General features: G+C 40.4%; 1 protein-coding gene across 1 annotated transcript in view; it reads left to right on the forward strand.

Moving 5' to 3' along the window:
• Positions 1–19462, forward strand: part of CCDC80 (coiled-coil domain containing 80) — a 33991-nt gene extending 14529 nt beyond the window's left edge. The window contains exons 4-8 of the mRNA XM_059164124.1: positions 6348–6484; positions 8131–8279; positions 14669–14772; positions 17859–17939; positions 18959–19462. Of these exons, the coding sequence (XP_059020107.1) occupies positions 6348–6484; positions 8131–8279; positions 14669–14772; positions 17859–17939; positions 18959–19305 (818 nt within the window). The 3' untranslated portion in view covers positions 19306–19462. The remainder of the gene's footprint in view (positions 1–6347; positions 6485–8130; positions 8280–14668; positions 14773–17858; positions 17940–18958) is intronic.
• Positions 19463–19821: the final 359 nt, after the last annotated feature.

Raw genomic sequence — 19821 nt, forward strand, 5'->3', positions numbered from 1 at the left:
TCCCTCCCCCTCTGCCTCTCAGCTTTGCTGCTACTTTCACTCTCTCTCTCTCATGCTCCCTCTCTCTCAAATAAATTTTAAAAAAATTAATAATAAAGGCACTTTACTGCAGAATGGAAAGAGAAATATGGGGAAAACACAGGAAGTATGTTCCTCACTTAGAAAGATACAGGGATAAAAAAAATATTTGACACTGATATCCAATCACCAGCTTTTAAGGGTTAGAACAGATAGGACTTTTTATGGACAAAAAAAAGTTCTTTGAAAACTTCCTTTGAAAGAGGAAGAGTTTGAGTGTATGAAAAGGGGGGTAGAAAGTTGATGGGGCTGGGGCTGGAATGTAACAACAGGACAGAAAGTGATTCCATAGTCATACGAGTAAGGAAGTCATGGGTGAGTTTCTAAAATACCTTTTATAGGTGAGAACAACAGATTCCATCTCAGCCTAAATATTCCCTTTCTGTCTCTGATTCTGTTGAAGAGAATTGTTTCTTATGGACAAGCCTCACTGACTCCATAACAATGCAGAAATGTCACTTTCTCTGGGGAGCACCTGAAAATTTGACCCTTTGCCCCAACTCTTCCTTTCATCATGGTGACAAAGTCTGGAAGTTGCCTTCTCTAGACTCTGCCACCTTGTGCTGGGAGGCCAGGCTGTGTGAGTGATCAAGATTTCCAGATCCTGGCTGGGTGTCCCTCTCTGTTTATTCAGTCTCCGATTATCAATCACTGTGTGCCTTCGAAGCTGGCAAGCACGCCGCCACCTGTTCAGTCATCCCATTTCACTGCCCTCCTGCCTCTCAAGTGTGTCAGTGTCAAGATCAAGCCCTGATGATCAAGGGGCGAAAAGCACTTGATAAGTCAACCATACGAAACAAGTGCTTAAAGAAAGTGATGGAGGGTTAAGCTCTTCCAATGGCAGAAGAAATTTTTTATTTTTATTATTTTTTTGTTGTTGTTGTCTCTAAGAATTGGCTAGCCTTGGGAGGGGCCGTCTCTCCCCAGTCAGAAAGGGTTTTTAAGATGTCAAAAGATCATAATATATAGAAAATAAAAAATATGATTAATGCCATTATGAGACTTCATACATGAAAACCCAGATTAAGAAAATAAATCTATAGGGTGAGTTTTCTCCTATTACAATTAGACTGGCTGTGTTACAGGCTCACAAGATAAAGGAAGTGCAAGGGTTTGATGGTGGGTTCTCTACAGAGACTCAGAATTGCTCACCTTCTTTACTCTACCCTTCACTACTCTTTTTTTTTTTTTTTTTTTTTTTTTAATGTGACATCCTTCTTAGGGGAGAGATTTCATGATTATCAAATCTGTACCTAGTGTTTACGTGTGCCAGGCAACAGGATTTTGAAGGTGGTCAAAGTCAGTCCCTATTGATGAAATGCTCATATCTAGTGGGAAGGCAGATGCATAATCACTGGTTGTGATGTAAGGTGATAGGCATGATTGCAGAAACGTGTAGAAAAGTGTTGTGAGTGCACAGATGAGGTAGAGGCAAGTCGACAGGTAATTTGTTCCCATGTGGACAAGGATAGGAATAGCATTCCAGAAAGAGAAGGCATATTTCTAGAAACCGAAAATAGAGGCTGGAGCGTGATATTTGGAAGAGGTAAGAGATCAGCGAGCTAAGATAGGCTGAATCTAGCAGAAGTGCCCTTGCTGCTAAATCTAGGATTTGGATTTTATCCTGTCCTTGTTCTCTGTCCTTAGACTGCATAATAATCACCCAGAAAATATGTTAAAATGCAGATTCCTGGGATGCCTGGGTGACACAGTGTCCGACTCTCGTTGTCCACTGGGGTTGTGATCTCAGTTTTGTGAGATCGAGCTCTGAGTCAGGCTCCAGTCTTAGCATAGAGTCTGCTTGAGATTTCTTTCCCTTTCCCACTGCCCCTTCTGCTCATGCTCTCTCTCAAATAAATGAATAAATAAATCTTTAAAAGAAATGCAGATTCCTGGGCCTCACCACTAGCCACTCGGATCCAATTGGTCTGGATCCAAGGATTGTAATGTTAACTGGTGCCCCAGGTGATTGTGATAAAAGTGGACAGTGGAACATGCTTTGAAAAACTGCCGGAGGAGATCAACTCCTGAAGCAGCAGAGAAGCTGATGCTGTCCAGGGACATTGGTCAAATGCCTAAACTCAGGTAGGACAGGTAGGAGGAGGAGATATACCATGAATACTAACAGAGGAGAAGCCATCATGGATGGAAGCTTCGAACATAATGCCTGGTACACATTTGGTGATTAATAAGTTGTGGCTGGAGCTGAAATTTTCTGTGGGGTCATTACTGTCTGTAGTCAGACATGGAAGAACAAAGACGTGAAGGAATCTACCACTACCTGAAATTGGCCACTGACTTTTGGAATTGAGGTCCTTCAAGGATGGAAAGCCAGGCTGATGCCCCCCTTGCAGGACAGGTCCCCACCAGCATGTAACAGAGTTCACGCTCCCTTCTGTCCCTCAGTCACCTTGGGTCAGGGACAATCTGTTTGGGATAGACAAATCCCACCAAATGGATCTGGGTCTGGGAATCCGTTTAGTGGGATCAAGACCATGTGGACTGTTTATAGGATGTGTCCTAAAGAATGTTTGCTTCTAAACCCTGTGAATGAGGACTGGAGAGCCTTGGCAAAACTTGGATAAATAGAACAAGAAGCTGGCAGATTTATGCTGCATTTCCAGCCCAAAGAGAGCCTTGTGCTCACCCAGTTCCATCTCAGCCCTGACCGAGAATGAATGCAGAGCATAACAGAGACCTGGGGCAGGGAGGTAGCTGGAGCTGGGAGTTGGCCTCGCCTGTACCTTGCTCAGAATTGGGCCAGAGGGGAGCTCCTGCGGAGAGTTGCACCCATCCTTGCAGCCACGGTTGATCAGTGCTTTCATTGTTCTTTTGGTCGGGGGTGGGGGGAGGCGCAGGTGCTCTTCCTTGACACAAACATTCATTTGGGATGTTAGATATTCTGTAGTCTGGAAATGTAAAGTGTTTTATGTTTAATGTTGCATCAAAACGGTTTCAGAAAATATTTCAGTTGAAAAGAAAAACCAGACCATGAAATTGGTTTCTTGCTATATCCCAGTTAGAGCGAAGTTTGGCTTAAATTTTGATTATAGGTCCAGTCTATCCTTGAGTGGGACATATTTTGGCCAACTAAAGAGAACGCTAGAGAAGAGTGAGGTCATATTACCTGAGGCTTAACCTTTACTCTGTTACTAACTAGTGATGTGAACTTGAGCAAGTTGCTCCCCTCATGGACTCTGTGATAGGTTTATCCTCTGGTAAAAAAAAAAAAACTTGAGACTGAGATTTACATGCACAGGGTGAATGGGGAGTGTTTTCAGGAATGATGCTTATGACAGGTGAGGGATACAGGAGAACAGAGAGGGAATTTTAATTGTACTGCCGTCAACTCTTTAGAGTGGTCCCCTTCGAGGCAAGGGGAACATCTTTTAGATCTGAATGTGGGCTGCTCCCTAGTGAGAGTGTGACTTGGGGCAAAGGCAGCTCTTTTCTAAGGAGAGTGATTTCCAGACAGGGAGTCAGCTCTCTCCACAGTGACCTTGCTTCTGAAGGTGGGATCTGGACCGCAAGCCACAAGGTCTGCTTTAGTTCCTGTTTCATATGTTCCCAATATTATTTTTTCTCAATAATGTGACTGGATTGTGTCAGATAACACTTGCACCACTTCTCTATTACCACAATAAGGTTTTGTAATAAAGACTCGCATACTTCAGTGGCATGTAATTATTAAACATTGAGTCACACATCTGTATGGTTTTGCTCATCTGGGTGGGGTTTGGTGGGCCTCAGCGAGACTGGTCCATGTACTTGCAGTCCTGCTGATTTTAGTTGGACTTGATCACTTCACAGGCCAACTGGTGTTGGCTGATCTGGAGTGGCTCTGTCTGGGCTGAGGCCAGGGTAAGTTGGTGTACCTTATCCTTCAGAAGGTTAGTGTGGGTGTTGTTCTCATGGCCATGGTAGAGGCAAGAGCAATCCCAAAAGTACAGGCCCAGTTCTATTCTCTGGGTCATTCGTGCTGACATCAGCTAGCATTGGCCAAAGCAAGTTGTATAGATGACCTGAGAATCAGGAGGCAGGACAGTTTAACTCATTCACCTTAATGAGGAGCTGCACTTACTGAGCCAAGAGTCTAAATATGGAGAGGGTGGTGAATAGCGGCCGCCTTTGAAATCTGCTACAACCTCCAACTTCCTTCCATCTCATTATCCATTCAGTGGTTTTTGTAGCTTTCTCGGTTAGGTAGATATAATGGTCTAATTTTGATTCTAATTAGGAACTTGAACTCCAACCAAGTTACTTATCGCTGAATCCAGGGCCCAGCATCGACTTAGCTCAGGGCACTGACAACAAATATTTTGTTGAATGAACAAAAGCAAAAATGACTGTATGTTGGGAGTTAAAAATGGTGATCCCTAGGTTCTAGATAAAACTTGGTTTGTCAAGTTTTAAAATAATCAGTTGTTAAAAACATTTTTGAAATCAGTTTTTAATGAGTCACCTTATTATTAAGTATAAACTATGTTTCCTGTTAAATTTTTTTTAAAGATTTTATTTATTTATTTGACAGAGATGACAGTAGGCAGAGAGGCAGGCAGAGAGAGAAAGTGGGGGAAGCAGGTTCCCTGCTGAGCAGAGAGCCCGATGCAGGGCTCAATCCCAGGACCCTGGGATCATGAGCTGAGCCGAAGGCAGAGGCTTTAACCCACTGAGCCACCCAGGCACCCCTCCTTGTTAAATTTTAACTACTATAGCCATGTGTGGAATAAACAGTGAACGTTTCCACTCACCTTTTCCATTTCCTAGAGGCAGCCGTCGTTACCAGCCAGTTGTCCTTCTGGACATTCTCTGGTGTCTATTCCTGTGCATATGTGTTTTCTTTTGTTTTATTTCCTTTTAACCAAGAATAACATCCACTATGCATTTTCTTCAGCTTTTTTTTTCCCAATGAGACATATTAAACAAAAACCAACATGAATCTGGCAATTCTTTTTCATCACTTTGTAGTTAATTAATGGCAGCAAAAATGTGCATTTAAAAATAGTTTATATGCATGAAGCATGTCATTTTTCATTTTGCAGACAGTGCTTGGTCCTCATATAAGCTATCAGCTCCCATGCCTTTGAACCCGCTCCATAAAGAACTGTCCCAATCTTGGGGAGGAAAATTGGTTCTTTCTCTTTGTGTTTTGATCTTCTTTGGGGGAAATCAAGTTCCTTGTTGGTATACTTTCAGTGATCCTCATCAAATAAATCAAAGTAACAGTTAACTTGTAATCATCCCCTTTTTATCCATAAAAGAGTAATGGTCTATGGTACTCAAGCTTTATAAGCTCTGTATCTGCAAAGCTGAGGTTGTTTCTAGTATGATATTACTCATTGGGTAATAATGCGGATAGTAACTAGTAGAGTCTTTTCACTAATAGATCTATTATCACTTATTTGCTAACTTTAATTTTTTTCACATTTTTTTAAGGACAGGGGATTATTTTGGAAAGGAAGGTTTTTTATAGGGTTGAGGGAAACACTGGGACGTAAAAGGGAAGGAAGTAGCATTTTCATCTCAGAAATGTGAAAATCATTTCCAGAGACGTAGGAGTTGCCATGTTCATACTTCTCATCAACCTAGTGACATCTTTAAGAACCATTTCAAATTATAATAATTTATTTTTAGGATTTAATGTTAAAAAATACATAATGGTTAAAAACTACCATACATTTAGTAGCACTTGGCTGGAAATGGTATTTACTTACAACATTTGTATTATGAAAAGCCCTACATTTCTGGAGTTAAAATGAACCTGTGGCCAGGCTTGAACATAGGGTTATTTTTCTCTATAGCAACAACATAGTTCACTGAGTTCCAAAGTGATTCTCTAATAAAAGTGAAGAAAAGACACAGATTTTAGACTCAACTAAGTAAATAAAACTAAAATAAATTTAAAAACTCCTTGGTGAGGTGGAGTGATGACTCATTCCCATGGTGGAATTGGCAGTCATCTTCCAGGGATGACTCAGCTGCCTTCACTCTCACTTTGTGCTTTCTGATTCACTACGATCAAGGTAGGCAGATGTGGGGCTTGATCATCTGTAGAATACTGACTTTCAAAATTAGTTTATTCATTTATTTCTGTATTTACTTATCCACTTGGGAAACTTTTGTTCAAATAGAACGTTAGTTGAATGTGTGCAATTAATGAAAGCTGTTCTAATTAACTCAGGATGGAGACTGGGAGCCATCACCCATTCGCTTCCTACTTATTTCTGTCTTGTCATATCTATATTTATTCACATTTCATTTGCCTTAAGATAATGAAAAACCCATGCGAGTGGTGGATGATGAGGACTTGGTAGACCAGCATCTCATCGGTGAGCTGAGGAAAGAGTACGGAATGACCTATAATGACTTCTTCATGGTGCTAACAGATGTGGACCTGAGAGTCAAGGTATGGGTTTCTGTTTTAGGTGATACAGTTATATGCCTTTGAATACAACTCAGAATTTTTTTGCCAGTGAATCTATTAGACATATGAATAAGCACAAATTATTTTATAAGTGGGAAGGTTTGGGAATGGTTCAGATATTCCACATTACCTTATAGAATTTGTGCCTAGAAATGTAGTCTATGAAAGAGCTTGGTTGGATGGCCTCCTATGGCCCAGTGGTTTGACTCAGACCAAATTCAGTGTCAAGCATTGACACTGATACTGGTTGAATAGCTATGATTTGCCAGGCGCAAGGGATAAAAGGTGAAGAGTATTTGGCTTCTTCCTTCAGGAAAGCCAGATTGAACATGACCTACTCTGAAAGGTCCTGGAAGTTTACCTTCTGATTCAACATGGACAAGATAGCAGAGTTTTATACCTACTTTCTTCCTATGCTTAGGAACAGAAGTCCTGAGGCATGAAAAACTGTGCCATGTAGTAATGATAATAATAATTATAAAAATAGTAGCAAAAATATCTAACTTTTTAAAGTGTTTTCCACATGACAGGCACTCACCTCAACCCTTTACAATCCCTATCCCAAACTTCTGAGATAAATAACAAGTATTACTTTTATTTCCCAGAAGAAAAAGAGAGGCCCAGAATGGTTAAGTAACTTGCCCAAGTTCACCCAGTTAGCATTGCGCTTCCTACCCATGTGGGTGAGCTCCAGATCGCATCTCTGAAATATTCTTGTACACCAATAGCATACCATGCTACGTGAAAATCATCAGGGAAAAGGTCACCAGGGCTACCAAAATAGCTAATCCATCCTGCACTATTCTTCTGGATCTGGAGAGCAGTCCATTTATTAATCCATTCCTCACTTGTGTTGCCCCACCTCTAAGGCGGGGCTAGATGGATACAAAGGTCTCTGACAGCTTTCACCTTGTAGTTTACTCAATTCCCACTGGAGGCATAGCTCCAAGCAAGGTCCAGACTTCTCTCTAGTTTACATTGCCTCTGCTCAGCCAGCCCTCAAATCCATCTTAGGTTGCTGTTGGAAGTCCAGACAGCTAGGATCCAAGAAACTGAATGGCATTATCTTGAAGTTGGATTCCAACTTTTTTCTAAGAATACATATATGAACATGACCTAATTTTAAGTGACACTTGCTCAATAAAACAGTCTCTGGGAATCACAAAGAGTGTATGCAGATTCCTGATGGTCAAAGAACAGTCCTCCTCATAGTGCAAAATTACCATTATAGTTCATGTCAGGTGTTCTAAAAGGTTATTCCATTCCCATGTTGGTTACAGTATTTCTTACCTTCTCTCCAGTTGTGCAGTGAATAGGAATCAGTTTAGTCCCAGAGATAGGGAAGCAAACCTAAGATACATGTAATGAGGAAGGCATGGACCCTTTCCAACAAACATATGCAATTAAGAAATTCTCATAAAAGGTAAGGGACAGTTGTTTCATGGATTCTGAACCTCAAAGCCTCAGCAGAGGTACTTCTGAAGAAGAGAGTTTAGTTTATTAATCAATGTACCCTCCAGGCTCTGATTTCTCCAGTGCTCTCCTGAGTTCTCCCAGGCTCTCTATCCTTCAAACATAGGGAAGAAACACCCTTATACACTATATGCTTTCTATTCTTTCTGAAACAGCAATACTATGAAGTGCCTATATCAATGAAGTCCGTGTTCGATTTGATTGATACATTCCAGTCCCGTGTCAAAGACATGGAAAAGCAGAAGAAGGAGGGCATTGCTTGTAAGGAAGACAAGAAGCAGTCATTGGAGAACTTCCTATCCAGGTATCCCACTTTTGGAGACCCTGAGGAGGCAGGTGGGAAGGTGTTCTGGGTGAGCTAATAAAAAGATCAAGGAAACATGAAGTAGACCTGTGTGCAGACCCTCCCTGGTGAAATGTCTGTCTGCTTCATAGCCCCTGGCCACAGGGCTTAGTCTTTTCCTGTTGAAAGTGCTCTGGTTATAATGTTGACTGGGGTCAGCTCCAAGCTTGATTGTTGATTTGGTGGCTTTGGATAGGTCTTTTCTTTCTTTCTGCTCCTCTTGGGGCACAGAATAGAGAATTCTGACCCGGGAGATTTCATTTATTCCACCAGTGAATTTAGAGGGCTTTGTATACAGCGTTTTTATTTTACATGTTTATTTATTAGGATACTCTGGTTCCAAACAGGATTTGGAACACTCTCCTTGATTTTCTGCTTCTTTCTAACTCTTCAGAAAACAACAAAAACCCCCTCTAGGACCTCAAAAGAAGAAATTCTCTTGACCCAGCTCCCTGATTCCCTGAGGAGTAGGGTTTATTGAAAACCATTGTATGAAAATTTCAGTAAATACATGGAGAAGATTGTCTTAGAAAATCGCTCTACTTTCTTCCTTCTCCATCACTTCCCTCATGTTGGATAAAAATTCTACAGGGCTTTTGGGGATCTAGAAGGTGAAAACTGCAGAAATTCCTCCCACAGCAAATAAAGGCACAGAAATCTCAGTGTAACATCTCCTCTCCTCACCTCCCACACCTAGTTACACTGTGTGGCCAAGACACTCCAGAAATGGAGCAAGAACTTACTTGGAGTCTCATTAACTTGGAAACTGTTAACTTCCTGTGTATTCTCCATTCATGAGTTGGAAAATCAAGAATGCTATGACTAGTAAGTGGATAGATCATCTGAATTCCTCTAGATTCAGGATGCTTGGGTCTCTTAAAAGAGAACCTCATGATGTGTAAAGAGCATAGGACTTCTTGTTCATCCAAGTTTGGGGCCTGCAATTTACTAGCTATGTTGATTTCTCTATGCTTCTCAATTAACCTGCCTTAAAAATTTCACCCATAAAGGAGAATATTAGCAAGTAGATCTGACTATAGACTACATCCCAGGGTTGCTGGGATCACTTTTTTTTTTCTTTGAGAGAGTGCATGTACTGTAGCCAGAGGAAGGGCAGAGGGAAAGGGAGAGAGAAAATCTTAAGCAGGCTTCACACCCAGCAGAAAGCCCAATAGGGGCTCCATCTCATGACCCTGAGATTATGACCTGAGCCAAAATCAACAGTCGGACACCTAACTGAGCCATCCAGGTGCCCCAAGTGACCACTTTTTGTATGCTCACCTCTCTGCCAAGCACTTCATCTTCCTTTCCAACTTTAATCTTTATAAACAACCCTAGGATCTGAATACTGTAACTATTGTTGTGGTGCAGATGGGACAACTGAGGCTAATGGAGATTAAGTAACTAACTTTCGGTCAACATTGAGCTAGTGCCAGCTCTAGGACTCAGTGGCCCCAGGAGAATCTGGCTCCTAAAGTTCACATTCTTATCTGATACTCCTTTTGAAACTATAATGTGAATTATTTTTAGTCTTGGAGCCAGAAGCCCAGAGTTTGAAGCAAAGGGAGACATCCCTAAAACCACAGGATTTCAGAACTGAAAGGAACTTGAGGTTCTTCCTTCATTCAGATTTTCAGGGTAGTGCAAGCATCTGGACTGAAGACAGAAGGGGTGTGCCTTTATAAGGACTTAAGGTTCAGCTCAGTCTTCAGGCCAGTCTCTTGGCTAAGAAAGGGCTCTAACATTCCACTGGGCAGATGGCTTTTTGTCTAGTCCTGGGGGCACTGAAACATTAGCTTCTGGTCTAGGGTCATCCCTCTCGATGGCACTGACTTACAGGATTGATGAGAAAACCTTTCTGTCACCCTTGAGGTGTTTTTCTTCCTTTTCCTTCCTTCCCCTGCACTCCCCTTCCTTCCCCCCTACCCCTCCCACCTTCCTTCCTTCCTTCCTTCCTTCCGTCCTTCCTTCCACCTTTCTTGTGGCAGAAAAGATTCTTAGAAGTTCAGTTTTGATTTTCACAATTAGAGTCAAATATACCCAAGTAATACATTGAAGACCACAGTTCTCTCTTAAACTTTTAAGTTAGGTTTTTAAGTTGTATTATTCTATTTATAACCTAGAAAACTTTAGCTATCATTTTTAAGGGGCTTTGAATAATGTTTGATCTTGCTTACAAATACCATAATTAAACAATTTTATTTCAAACAGCCATTTTTACATTTAATATGTATTTTTTTAATATTTTATTTATTTATTTGACAGAGAGAGATCACAAGTAGGCAGAGAGGCAGGCAGAGAGACAGAGAGAGGGAAGCAGGCTCCCTGCTGAGCAGAGAGCCTGATATGGGATCCCAGGACCCTGAGATCATGACCTGAGCCAAAGGCAGAGGCTTTAACCCACTGAGCCATCCAGGCGCCCCTAATATGTATTTTTGAATTGTTTGACATAAACAAACAAAACCTTGCTGAATACTTAAATGATCCAGTAATCTTATAAATACAGTAAATCCAATGTTTTCTCAGATATTCCAGTAACTGCACGCGACTTAGAAACACACATCTAAGCCAATCACTCAATTACACATTCTAATCATAGTCTTAGGGTTGTCATTTTAATAAACCAAATTCTCTTAAATTTCACAATAACATAAATTATGTTTATAAAGACCAGGTTCCTTCTTAGAAATATAGATTATCGCTATGATTCTTTGAAAATCTTCTCTTCTTAGTTCTAAATTTTCCAGGACTAAAAGATGCTTACCTGCTGAACCAACCCTGTAAACTCAAGTCACCTGTCCTCAACAGCAGACAGTTACCACCCAGTTCATTATTGTTATTTATAGCCAAGGATTTGGGCCAGCCGGGAGACCTGCAGCTAGAGACATTCTGAGAGATTTTTCCTACCATCTCCAGGCAGGCTGTCTTTTTATAATTACTGTGTCATGGGTTTCAAACCTTGACAGGAAAAGCTTGACATTATCTCAATTTCAATCACACACAAATCTTGCAGCATTCATTCTGGCTGATCACACATCCGAATCTGGCCTATCTTTAATTTTTAAGACTTGTATGCACATTTTTCATCTAAAACCTTTTTTACTGACCAGGACACTATGATATGTAAATGTATTTTCCTTCGAATGTCAGAGTCTTGTACGTATTCAGTACTATGTCAGGAAAAGGCATCGGCTGCAGATACTCAGAATGGATGCAATTCTAATTTGGATGTCCTATAACTGTGCATGATTTGTGGTCACAACTCATGCAATCACTGTGCTGATAATTATCATTGATCTTAAAAATCAAAGCGGAATTTTTTATTATTACCTAGAGGCATGAGTAGATTCCTGAGTTAGATTCCTGGCATCTCCATGTATTAGCTGTGTGATTGGGCTGATGACTTAACTTCTCCAGGTTTTAGTTCTTCATTTGTAAAATGTGAATAATAAGTGTACCTATTCCTAAGATTGTTGTGAAAGGTAAATTCAGTACTAGAGGTAATGATAGGGGATGGGGCATCTGGATGGTTCAGTCCATTAAGCGCCTGCTTTAGCTCAGGTCATGATCCCAGGGTCCTGTGATGGAGTCCCGCATCTGATGCCCTGCTTGGCGGGGGAGCCTGCTTCTACATCTCCCTCTGCCATTCCCCCCATTTCTGCTCTCTGGCTCTCTCTATCTCTCTGTCAAATGAATAAATAAAATCTTGTAAAAAAATAAACAACAACAAAAAAATAAAGGTAAAGATGGACCACACATTAGTGCAAAGTGAGTAATCAACGAATGCTGGCTATCGGTAGTGTTAGGACCAGTTATTCAGCTCCTAGTTAGAAAACTTTGTCATGAAGGGAGAGGTCGGAGGAGATTTAGTAAACACCTCAGGATTGAAACCAGGCAGAGAGAACGGGGGAAAAAAATTTTTTTTTTAAATAGAAGTTCTATAAATAAATGAATATCCAATCGGAATTTTCTTTCACATTTGCTGAGTTGTTGGTGAGTCTACACAGCCTGGTTTCAGCTGACCAGACTCTGAAGCCGGTCTGGTCTTCAGTGACACTCATCTGGTTCAGGCTATAATTACGTTCCTCTGAGACAAAAGCCCCAAAGAGTGGGCAAATGCAAACTAATTTGGGAGTGCCAGTTAAGAGAAGCAAACACACATACAGCTCACAGAATTTTTATTTACTGATACGTTAAAGTGACAGGAGAACAATTTGTCTGAAATAAGGATCTGGGCCACATTGACATCTCTTGTTACACTCTGTGGAAGTTATTTCCTTCAGTGTTGCAAGCTGGAGTCTCATATCTTAAAGGTCCGTGGGAGAAAGAATCATTCCTTAGGGGAAATGACCCTTGCCTGGTTGTGTCTGCGACAGGGAGTCTCAGATCCTGTCCCTGTCTAATCAGGACAGCATCCAGTGGTGCACACCGGTAAACAAGCCAAAATATACCTCACCCAAAATAGCTCCTTCGAGGATACCCTACAGCTCTGTGTGAGGCCAGGAAGGCTGGCCTGGTTTGGATGCTGGCTGGGGGCCGGGTGGGGGTGGGGCAGTGCTGGGCTGGCATGTCTCCTAAGGAAGCAGGGAGGGTACAGGAGACCCATGTTTGTGATCCGACAGCAGTCACTGTTCCCTTTCCCAGGAGGTCTTGGACAGTCTCAGACATTCCTCTCCCCTCCTCCATGCTAAATACATTCATCTCCCTATTCTCAGTGGACATTTTAGTTTTTCTTTCCCTTTGAAGAGAAACAAGCAGAGGAAGCAAATGTAATGTCACAGCAAGCAGTTTTTGGCAAGCCTTGCTACAGGCGCCCATTGAGAGGTTGTATTTCATCAGACTATCATTTTCTCTCATTCACCCAAACCACTATTCCCCCAAGAGGCCATTTTCTTTGGGGCTGAAAACTCTCGTGTTCACTGTGAGGCTAGAATGGGCACAGGGAGAGAAGTCGTGAATATAATCAACTGGCTTCCAGCTCAGCGAGGGTACTAACATCCCCCGGTTGTCTGCACAGAAGGCAGAATGCAAAACTCCTCCCCTCCAGTGAAAGGGGAATTAGAGACAACTCCATACTGTTAGCCCTTTGATGCATACCCTCTCCTTCCTATCTCCTGAGGGACCCTGACTGCATCAGCCAACCACCAGGATCTCTGAGGGTGATAGACTAGAGAAACCATTAGTACCAACTGTTTGATTGACTAGTTTGGCAAATTACTTCTCTTCTCTAAGCTTCATTTTGTCATCCATCAAATGAAGACAATAGGCTGTGCCTTTACTGACCTCTAATGATTTCTGTGTAGATGAACATGAGCTATGAAATGATACACAAAGGATTAAATCACTTACCGTATGGGATTTGGTAGATAAATGTCTGAGGTCTCTTCATAGACAACATCCTCCATCTAGAAGGCCACAGATCCAGCCACTATCTATAGCCATGCCCTCGTGTGGACAACTTACACTGACGGGTTTTAATTTAATTCTTAGGTGTTATGAGCTCTTTGAAGTAAATGCTATTTTTGGTTCAGAGAAAAGGAAAAACTGAGACTTGGATGAACTCCGTGACATGCTCAGGGAACCCAAAAAGTTAGCAGTGACAAAACATGAACTCAGGTTATAAGACAAAAGTTTTCTACTACCCTACAGTGTCAGAGCAGAAACAGGTTTACTGTATTATATGCTGAAATCCTAGGCTCAAGGTGTAGCCCCATTCCACTTTGCAGGAGGGCTCTATAATGTTGGTTTTCTAGTTGGTAGGCTACCTTTTAGAACTTGAATTTGCCGATGGATGAACCACTGGCTACCGAAAAAGATACCTCGGCTTTGTTTTCCCAGGAATCCTCCCTGACTCTTTGAACCACTTCCCCATTTTCCTTTTTCCTGTCACTGTCATCTACTTTAAATTTAGTTCTCTTTTTCTACTCTATTTCTGTCCCTACCTTTGATTCTTGACCCCCTCCAAGCCCTAGTGAACTCTATTAGAACTTGAGTTTTCTTCAGTTCTTCTGATTCCCTCTTTCTGTGGTTACTATATAACATACCATTTTGGCCAGTCTTCATGGCATCTGAGGACCTCATGTCTCCCCAAGTGACCCTACTGGGTGTGGTGGCCAGACTCATGCCTGATGCTTCATGCAAATGCCACAGTAGGCAGACCATGAAGTTATAACAGAAAAACTGCAAGAAATGTGGAAAGGAAGTTTAATGGCTTTGCGGAACTATGAGATATTTCTAAGGGCCAGTGTTTTTTATTCTGGGCATAGACAACCCCGACAGGCAAAGTGACTGCTCTCTTACATTAGCCTCTCTTGTTTGAAGCAGTAATCACGGCCTCCTGTTTTTTCCAGGTTCCGATGGAGGAGGCGGTTGCTGGTGATCTCTGCCCCTAATGATGAAGACTGGGCCTATTCACAACAGCTCTCGGCCCTCAGTGGCCAGGCCTGCAATTTTGGTGAGTGGGAAGCCTCGTCATCACTGTTTTCCCATACCACCCTCTTCCTGGTCAATTCTAAAATGGAACATAGAAGCTTAGATCATCCAAATATTCCTCAGTCCAGACTGGAGATTCCCAGACACTTACTCAGTTGTATTGAGCATAAAGTTGCTTTCAGACTGGAGCCTTCATCAAATGCAGGGTTTTTTGGGGTTTTTGTTTTATTTTGTTTTTCCTCAATATTCTCCTCTCTGGGGTTCTTCACTGAAGTGTTTGAAAAACCTGCTGTTTTACTTTTAGTGATCTGTGCTATGTACCCTCTGGTTTATTTGGAGTTTTTGTTGTTGTTGTTGTTTTTTAAAATTTGTCTCAACATTCTAAAACTCGGGTATCATCATTTACTTGGGTAATACTTAGCTATAAACACTGGGTCATTCTCCGTAGGTTAAATGTCTTCTGCAAAACAGGAATGGCTTTGAGAATTAATATATTAATGGAAGCATACTGTACTATATCACTATTCCCTTAAAAAGGATTTTGATCTATAATTGGAGAGAAAATACAGCAAGGGGGCACCTGAGTGGCTCAGTGGATTAAAGCCTCTGCCTTCGAGAGACTATGGACTCTGAAAAACAATCTGAGGGGTTTGAAGTGGTGGGTACTAATACCCACCACCTGGGTATTAGAGAGGGCACGGATTGCATGGAGCTCTGGGTGTGGTGAAAAAAACAATGAATACTGTTATGCTGAAAATAAATAAATTTAATTAAAAAAAAAAAAGCCTCTGACTTCGGCTCAGGTCATGATCTCAGGGTCCTTGGATCAAGCCCCGCATCGTGCTCTCTGCTCAGCAGGGAGCCTGCTTCCTCCTCTCTCTGTGCCTGCTTCTCTGTGATCTCCGTCTGTCAAATAAATAAATGAAATCTTTAAAAAAAAAAATACAGCAAGATCTGTCAAACAGAATCTTATTTTAGAACAAGTAGGTCAAAGAGAAACATAGTTTATTATTTTTTTTTTTGTAGTGAACTACTCAGTGTTTTAAAAACGAACATTTGCTTTCTTTACCAAAATTATTATCCTAGTGACCTAAAGTATCGTTTTGAATAAGGATGCAAAGAAAGGAAAATGCATAGTACATAGAACTTACTACTAAAATCAGTGGTGAAGCAAGGAGCTAAGGGCAGTTTCAAAACTGGAATTACAATTGAAATCTCATTTAAAATGTACTTCTACAGAGGAAGAATTTTGACAGTCATTGGTGGGAGGGGGGAGTATCTAGAAGCCACAGACTTTAAAAATTCCATTTCTAACTGGATTACAAATGAATCAGCATTATTTTGATACTTCTGCTAGGAAGAAGAATCATTTATTAGTTATAAAACCGTGCTTAGGGGCACCTGGGTGGCTCAGTGGGTTAAGCCGCTGCCTTTGGCTCAGGTCATGATCTCAGGGTCCTGGGATCGAGTCCCACATCGGGCTCTCTGCTCAGCAGGGAGCCTGCTTCCCTCTCTCTCTCTCTCTCTGCCTGCCTCTCCATCTACTTGTGATTTCTCTCTGTCAAATAAATAAATAAAATCTTTAAAAAAAAAAAACGTGCTTAATTTATTTTTTAAAATGGGGGTATAAGTTTTGTAAAGTATTAACAGAGCCTGGGTCTTTACTATGACTCAGTATCTGTAAATTTAAATACATTTTAGTTTTAAGATATAAAATAATAACTCAAAAGAGGTAGACAACAAGCTCATAACAGTAAAAACAACTAGAAAATTTATGAGTATTTAATGTATAGTCCTACTATCAAAGTTAATAAATAATGACTTATATCAATATATAAGGTTGGGTTTTTTTGTATTTTAAGTATATTTTAAATTATTTGTAGCCACCAATGTTGCTAGGTAAGGCAGAAGTTTAGAGCGGTTAATAGCCCTTCACAATAAGAATGTAAATAAAATCATGGCTTACTTCAGCTGTCTAAAGACAGTTTTGGAACAGTTATTAGGTGATGTTTCATTTAATCTCTGCACACAAAACTTAAATCACATTAGTGCAAGCAAACCCTTTTGCAATATACAGGAAATGTAAACAAGTCTTATTTTCCAGGAATAATTAAATTCATGATCTTCCCTTTTGAAAACATGATTCAACGACATTGAGAACAGAATGCTTCACTTCTCTGGGAGAAGAGCAAAGACCACAAACTTTTTTTTTTTTGGATAGCCATTTGCTAGGATTTTAGCCCCTCCTTAAAACAGCCTCAAGCCATGGCAACTGTCAGTTTTCTCCTCTGAACAATAAACTCCATCGATATTCGTATTATTAGTCCCAAGTTATGACCCTGAATAGATTGACATTTTGTCTTGATATGATATGAAATGATATGATATGAAATCTTGATATGATGAACTGGCAGCCCCCTTGTCCTCCAGTGTTTTTTCTCCTGAATCTCTTGGTGTGCACTTCATCCTCAAAAGAATTCCAACAAGCTACCAAGGCATGACCTTCTCTCCTTTCCTGAAACTTTAGCTGTGGGTAGGAAGCACGCTGTGCTTAAGTGCTTCTCCTTTGAATCCTCTAAGTAAGTGGTAAGAACCTGCCCTTTTCACTGACAAATTTTTGTGCAAGAAAGCTGGAAATATTCCTTTAACAATCACACTGGATAGGTTCTGCTTTTTTCTCCAAGAGACAGTTGAATTAGCCCAGTAAACATCATCCACCTAAACTGTTATAACCTCTGGCATGACTTTTTCTCAGCACTCGAATCAGCTCAGATCATCCCAGATATTTAAATGTTCCGACAGCTTCATTTCTGTTTGTTATTTAATAGAACGACAGTTTAAGAGCAAATTCTTTTATTTCCATCTACAAACAGAGCAAAACAAAACAAAACAAAAAAACATATCTGACCCTGTTATTAATCCTAAATCTGAAATTAGGTCTTTTTCAAGGTTTTAAAATTATTTAATGACTCTTTTATTAGAAAAAAATGGAGTATTTTGCCTAATGAAGTTATGTTCTTTTTAATATAGAGAATCCTAATTGTCAGCTATTGGCCTTTGAAGGTAAAAGATGATTTACCAACGTTATGGTTTTCTTTCTCCTTCCAGGTCTGCGCCACATAACCATTCTGAAACTTTTAGGGGTTGCAGAGGAAGTTGGGGGAGTTTTAGAACTGTTCCCAATTAATGGTAAAGTGTTGTTCTTTTAAAACATTATGAACTACGGTTACATTAAATTAAATTATATTAAACGGTATGCAAGCAGTGAGGGACCGTTAAGGTGAATGCAGTTCACTGAATTCATCCACCTTGTGTGTGCGCATGAGTGTATGTGCACATAAATGGGAAATAGGGTGCAATCATTAATATTGTTTTTAATAGAAAATCGTAAGTGGCAGTAAAAGTAACCATTTTCTTAGCTAGAATAATGCTGTTTATCTGCATAGGACTGTATGATTTACGAAGCATTTTTATCTATGCCACCTCATTTAATTCTCACAATAATTTTATGAAGCTCATGGATTGTATCTTACTAATCCCCTTTTAATAGATGGGCTCAGTACAGAAAGGCTCAGAGAAGCTGAAAGTAGATGACTAGTGACTCGAGTTTTCAGAAAGCAAATCAGTTCTTCCTTGCAAGATCAAGATCTTCACCAGAGATAGTGGCATAAACCCCTTGGCACGGAAAGCTTCAGTACCCTCCTCCTCCCCCTCCCCCTTTTCACTGCCCATAATAGTTTAAATACATGTATCCACATCTTAGGTAATTGGTATTTTCCCCTTTAAGAAATTTTTTTTGTTATAAGATTTTTGTTCTAAAAAAAGCATCAAAAGGAAAGCCAAATTTGCAAAGAAGTAACTAAGCTAATTGGAAATAAACTTAGAAATATCAACAATATAATCTTTGTTCGTGATACACTTGAAAGAAGTTGATCTTGCCAGAATTAAATTAAAGGACTGGTTTTATATTTTGCAACATTCCTATAAAAAAGACGTCACATGTCCCAAAGTTTGACACTAATAATATTGTAGAACATCAGAGACATTTAATTTCCAGTGGAAAAAGTACAGCAACTTTCTTTAATTGGATTCTGAACCAAAGGACTCATGGGTCCTCTCCCTATTCTCATAATGATTTCTTCTCATTTTGATCTTTGCTTGAGGGCTGACTGTTCAATCCACTAACAACTTTTCTAACTCTGTTCTAGGGAGTTCTGTTGTGGAGCGAGAAGACATACCAGCCCATTTGGTGAAAGACATCCGGAACTATTTTCAAGTGAGCCCGGAGTACTTCTCCATGCTTCTTGTTGGAAAAGATGGAAATGTCAAATCCTGGTATCCTTCCCCAATGTGGTCCATGGTGATTGTGTATGATTTAATTGATTCCATGCAACTCCGGAGACAGGAAATGGCCATTCAGCAGTCACTGGGAATGCGCTGCCCAGAAGATGAGTACGCAGGCTACGGTTACCATAGCTACCACCAAGGATACCAGGATGGTTACCAGGATGACTACCGTCATCATGAGAGTTACCACCATGGATACCCTTACTGAACAGAAATGCGTAACTTTAGCCCCAGCCACTTCCCCCCGCAGTTGTTAAAGCCACAAGTGGCCAGCTATGTGAAGGAGTTTTTCCACACTGCCTACATTCCCCGCCTTTTTCTTTATGTGTTCTTTCAAAATTAAATAAATAGCAAACTTTTGCCTACTTGTGAGTTGTTATTAAAACCTTAAATCATAAAGATGTTTAAAAGAATGCTCCAGTTCTCTAATTGGAGGGGATCTGGTGCTGAATGGATAATTCCCTCTTCTTATATGATAGATACTATTTGGAATATGAAATTCTATATAAAAGTATTTACACCTCTCATTTACTTTTTTAAAAGTATTCATTGGTAAGTAAAAACTGATAAAGAAAACTAAAGATCACAGTGCAGATGTTTTCAGGAAACATCTGAACACATATAACAGAGGAAACAGCTTCTTAACACTTTTGGAAATGTCAGTCTAGAAATGATTGAGATGGCTCTGCTTTATATTGTGAGTTTCTTTCACAAAGCTTGATAC

This window comes from Mustela lutreola, chromosome 2 (genome assembly GCF_030435805.1).
Source record: "Mustela lutreola isolate mMusLut2 chromosome 2, mMusLut2.pri, whole genome shotgun sequence".
NCBI lineage: Eukaryota > Metazoa > Chordata > Mammalia > Carnivora > Mustelidae > Mustela > Mustela lutreola.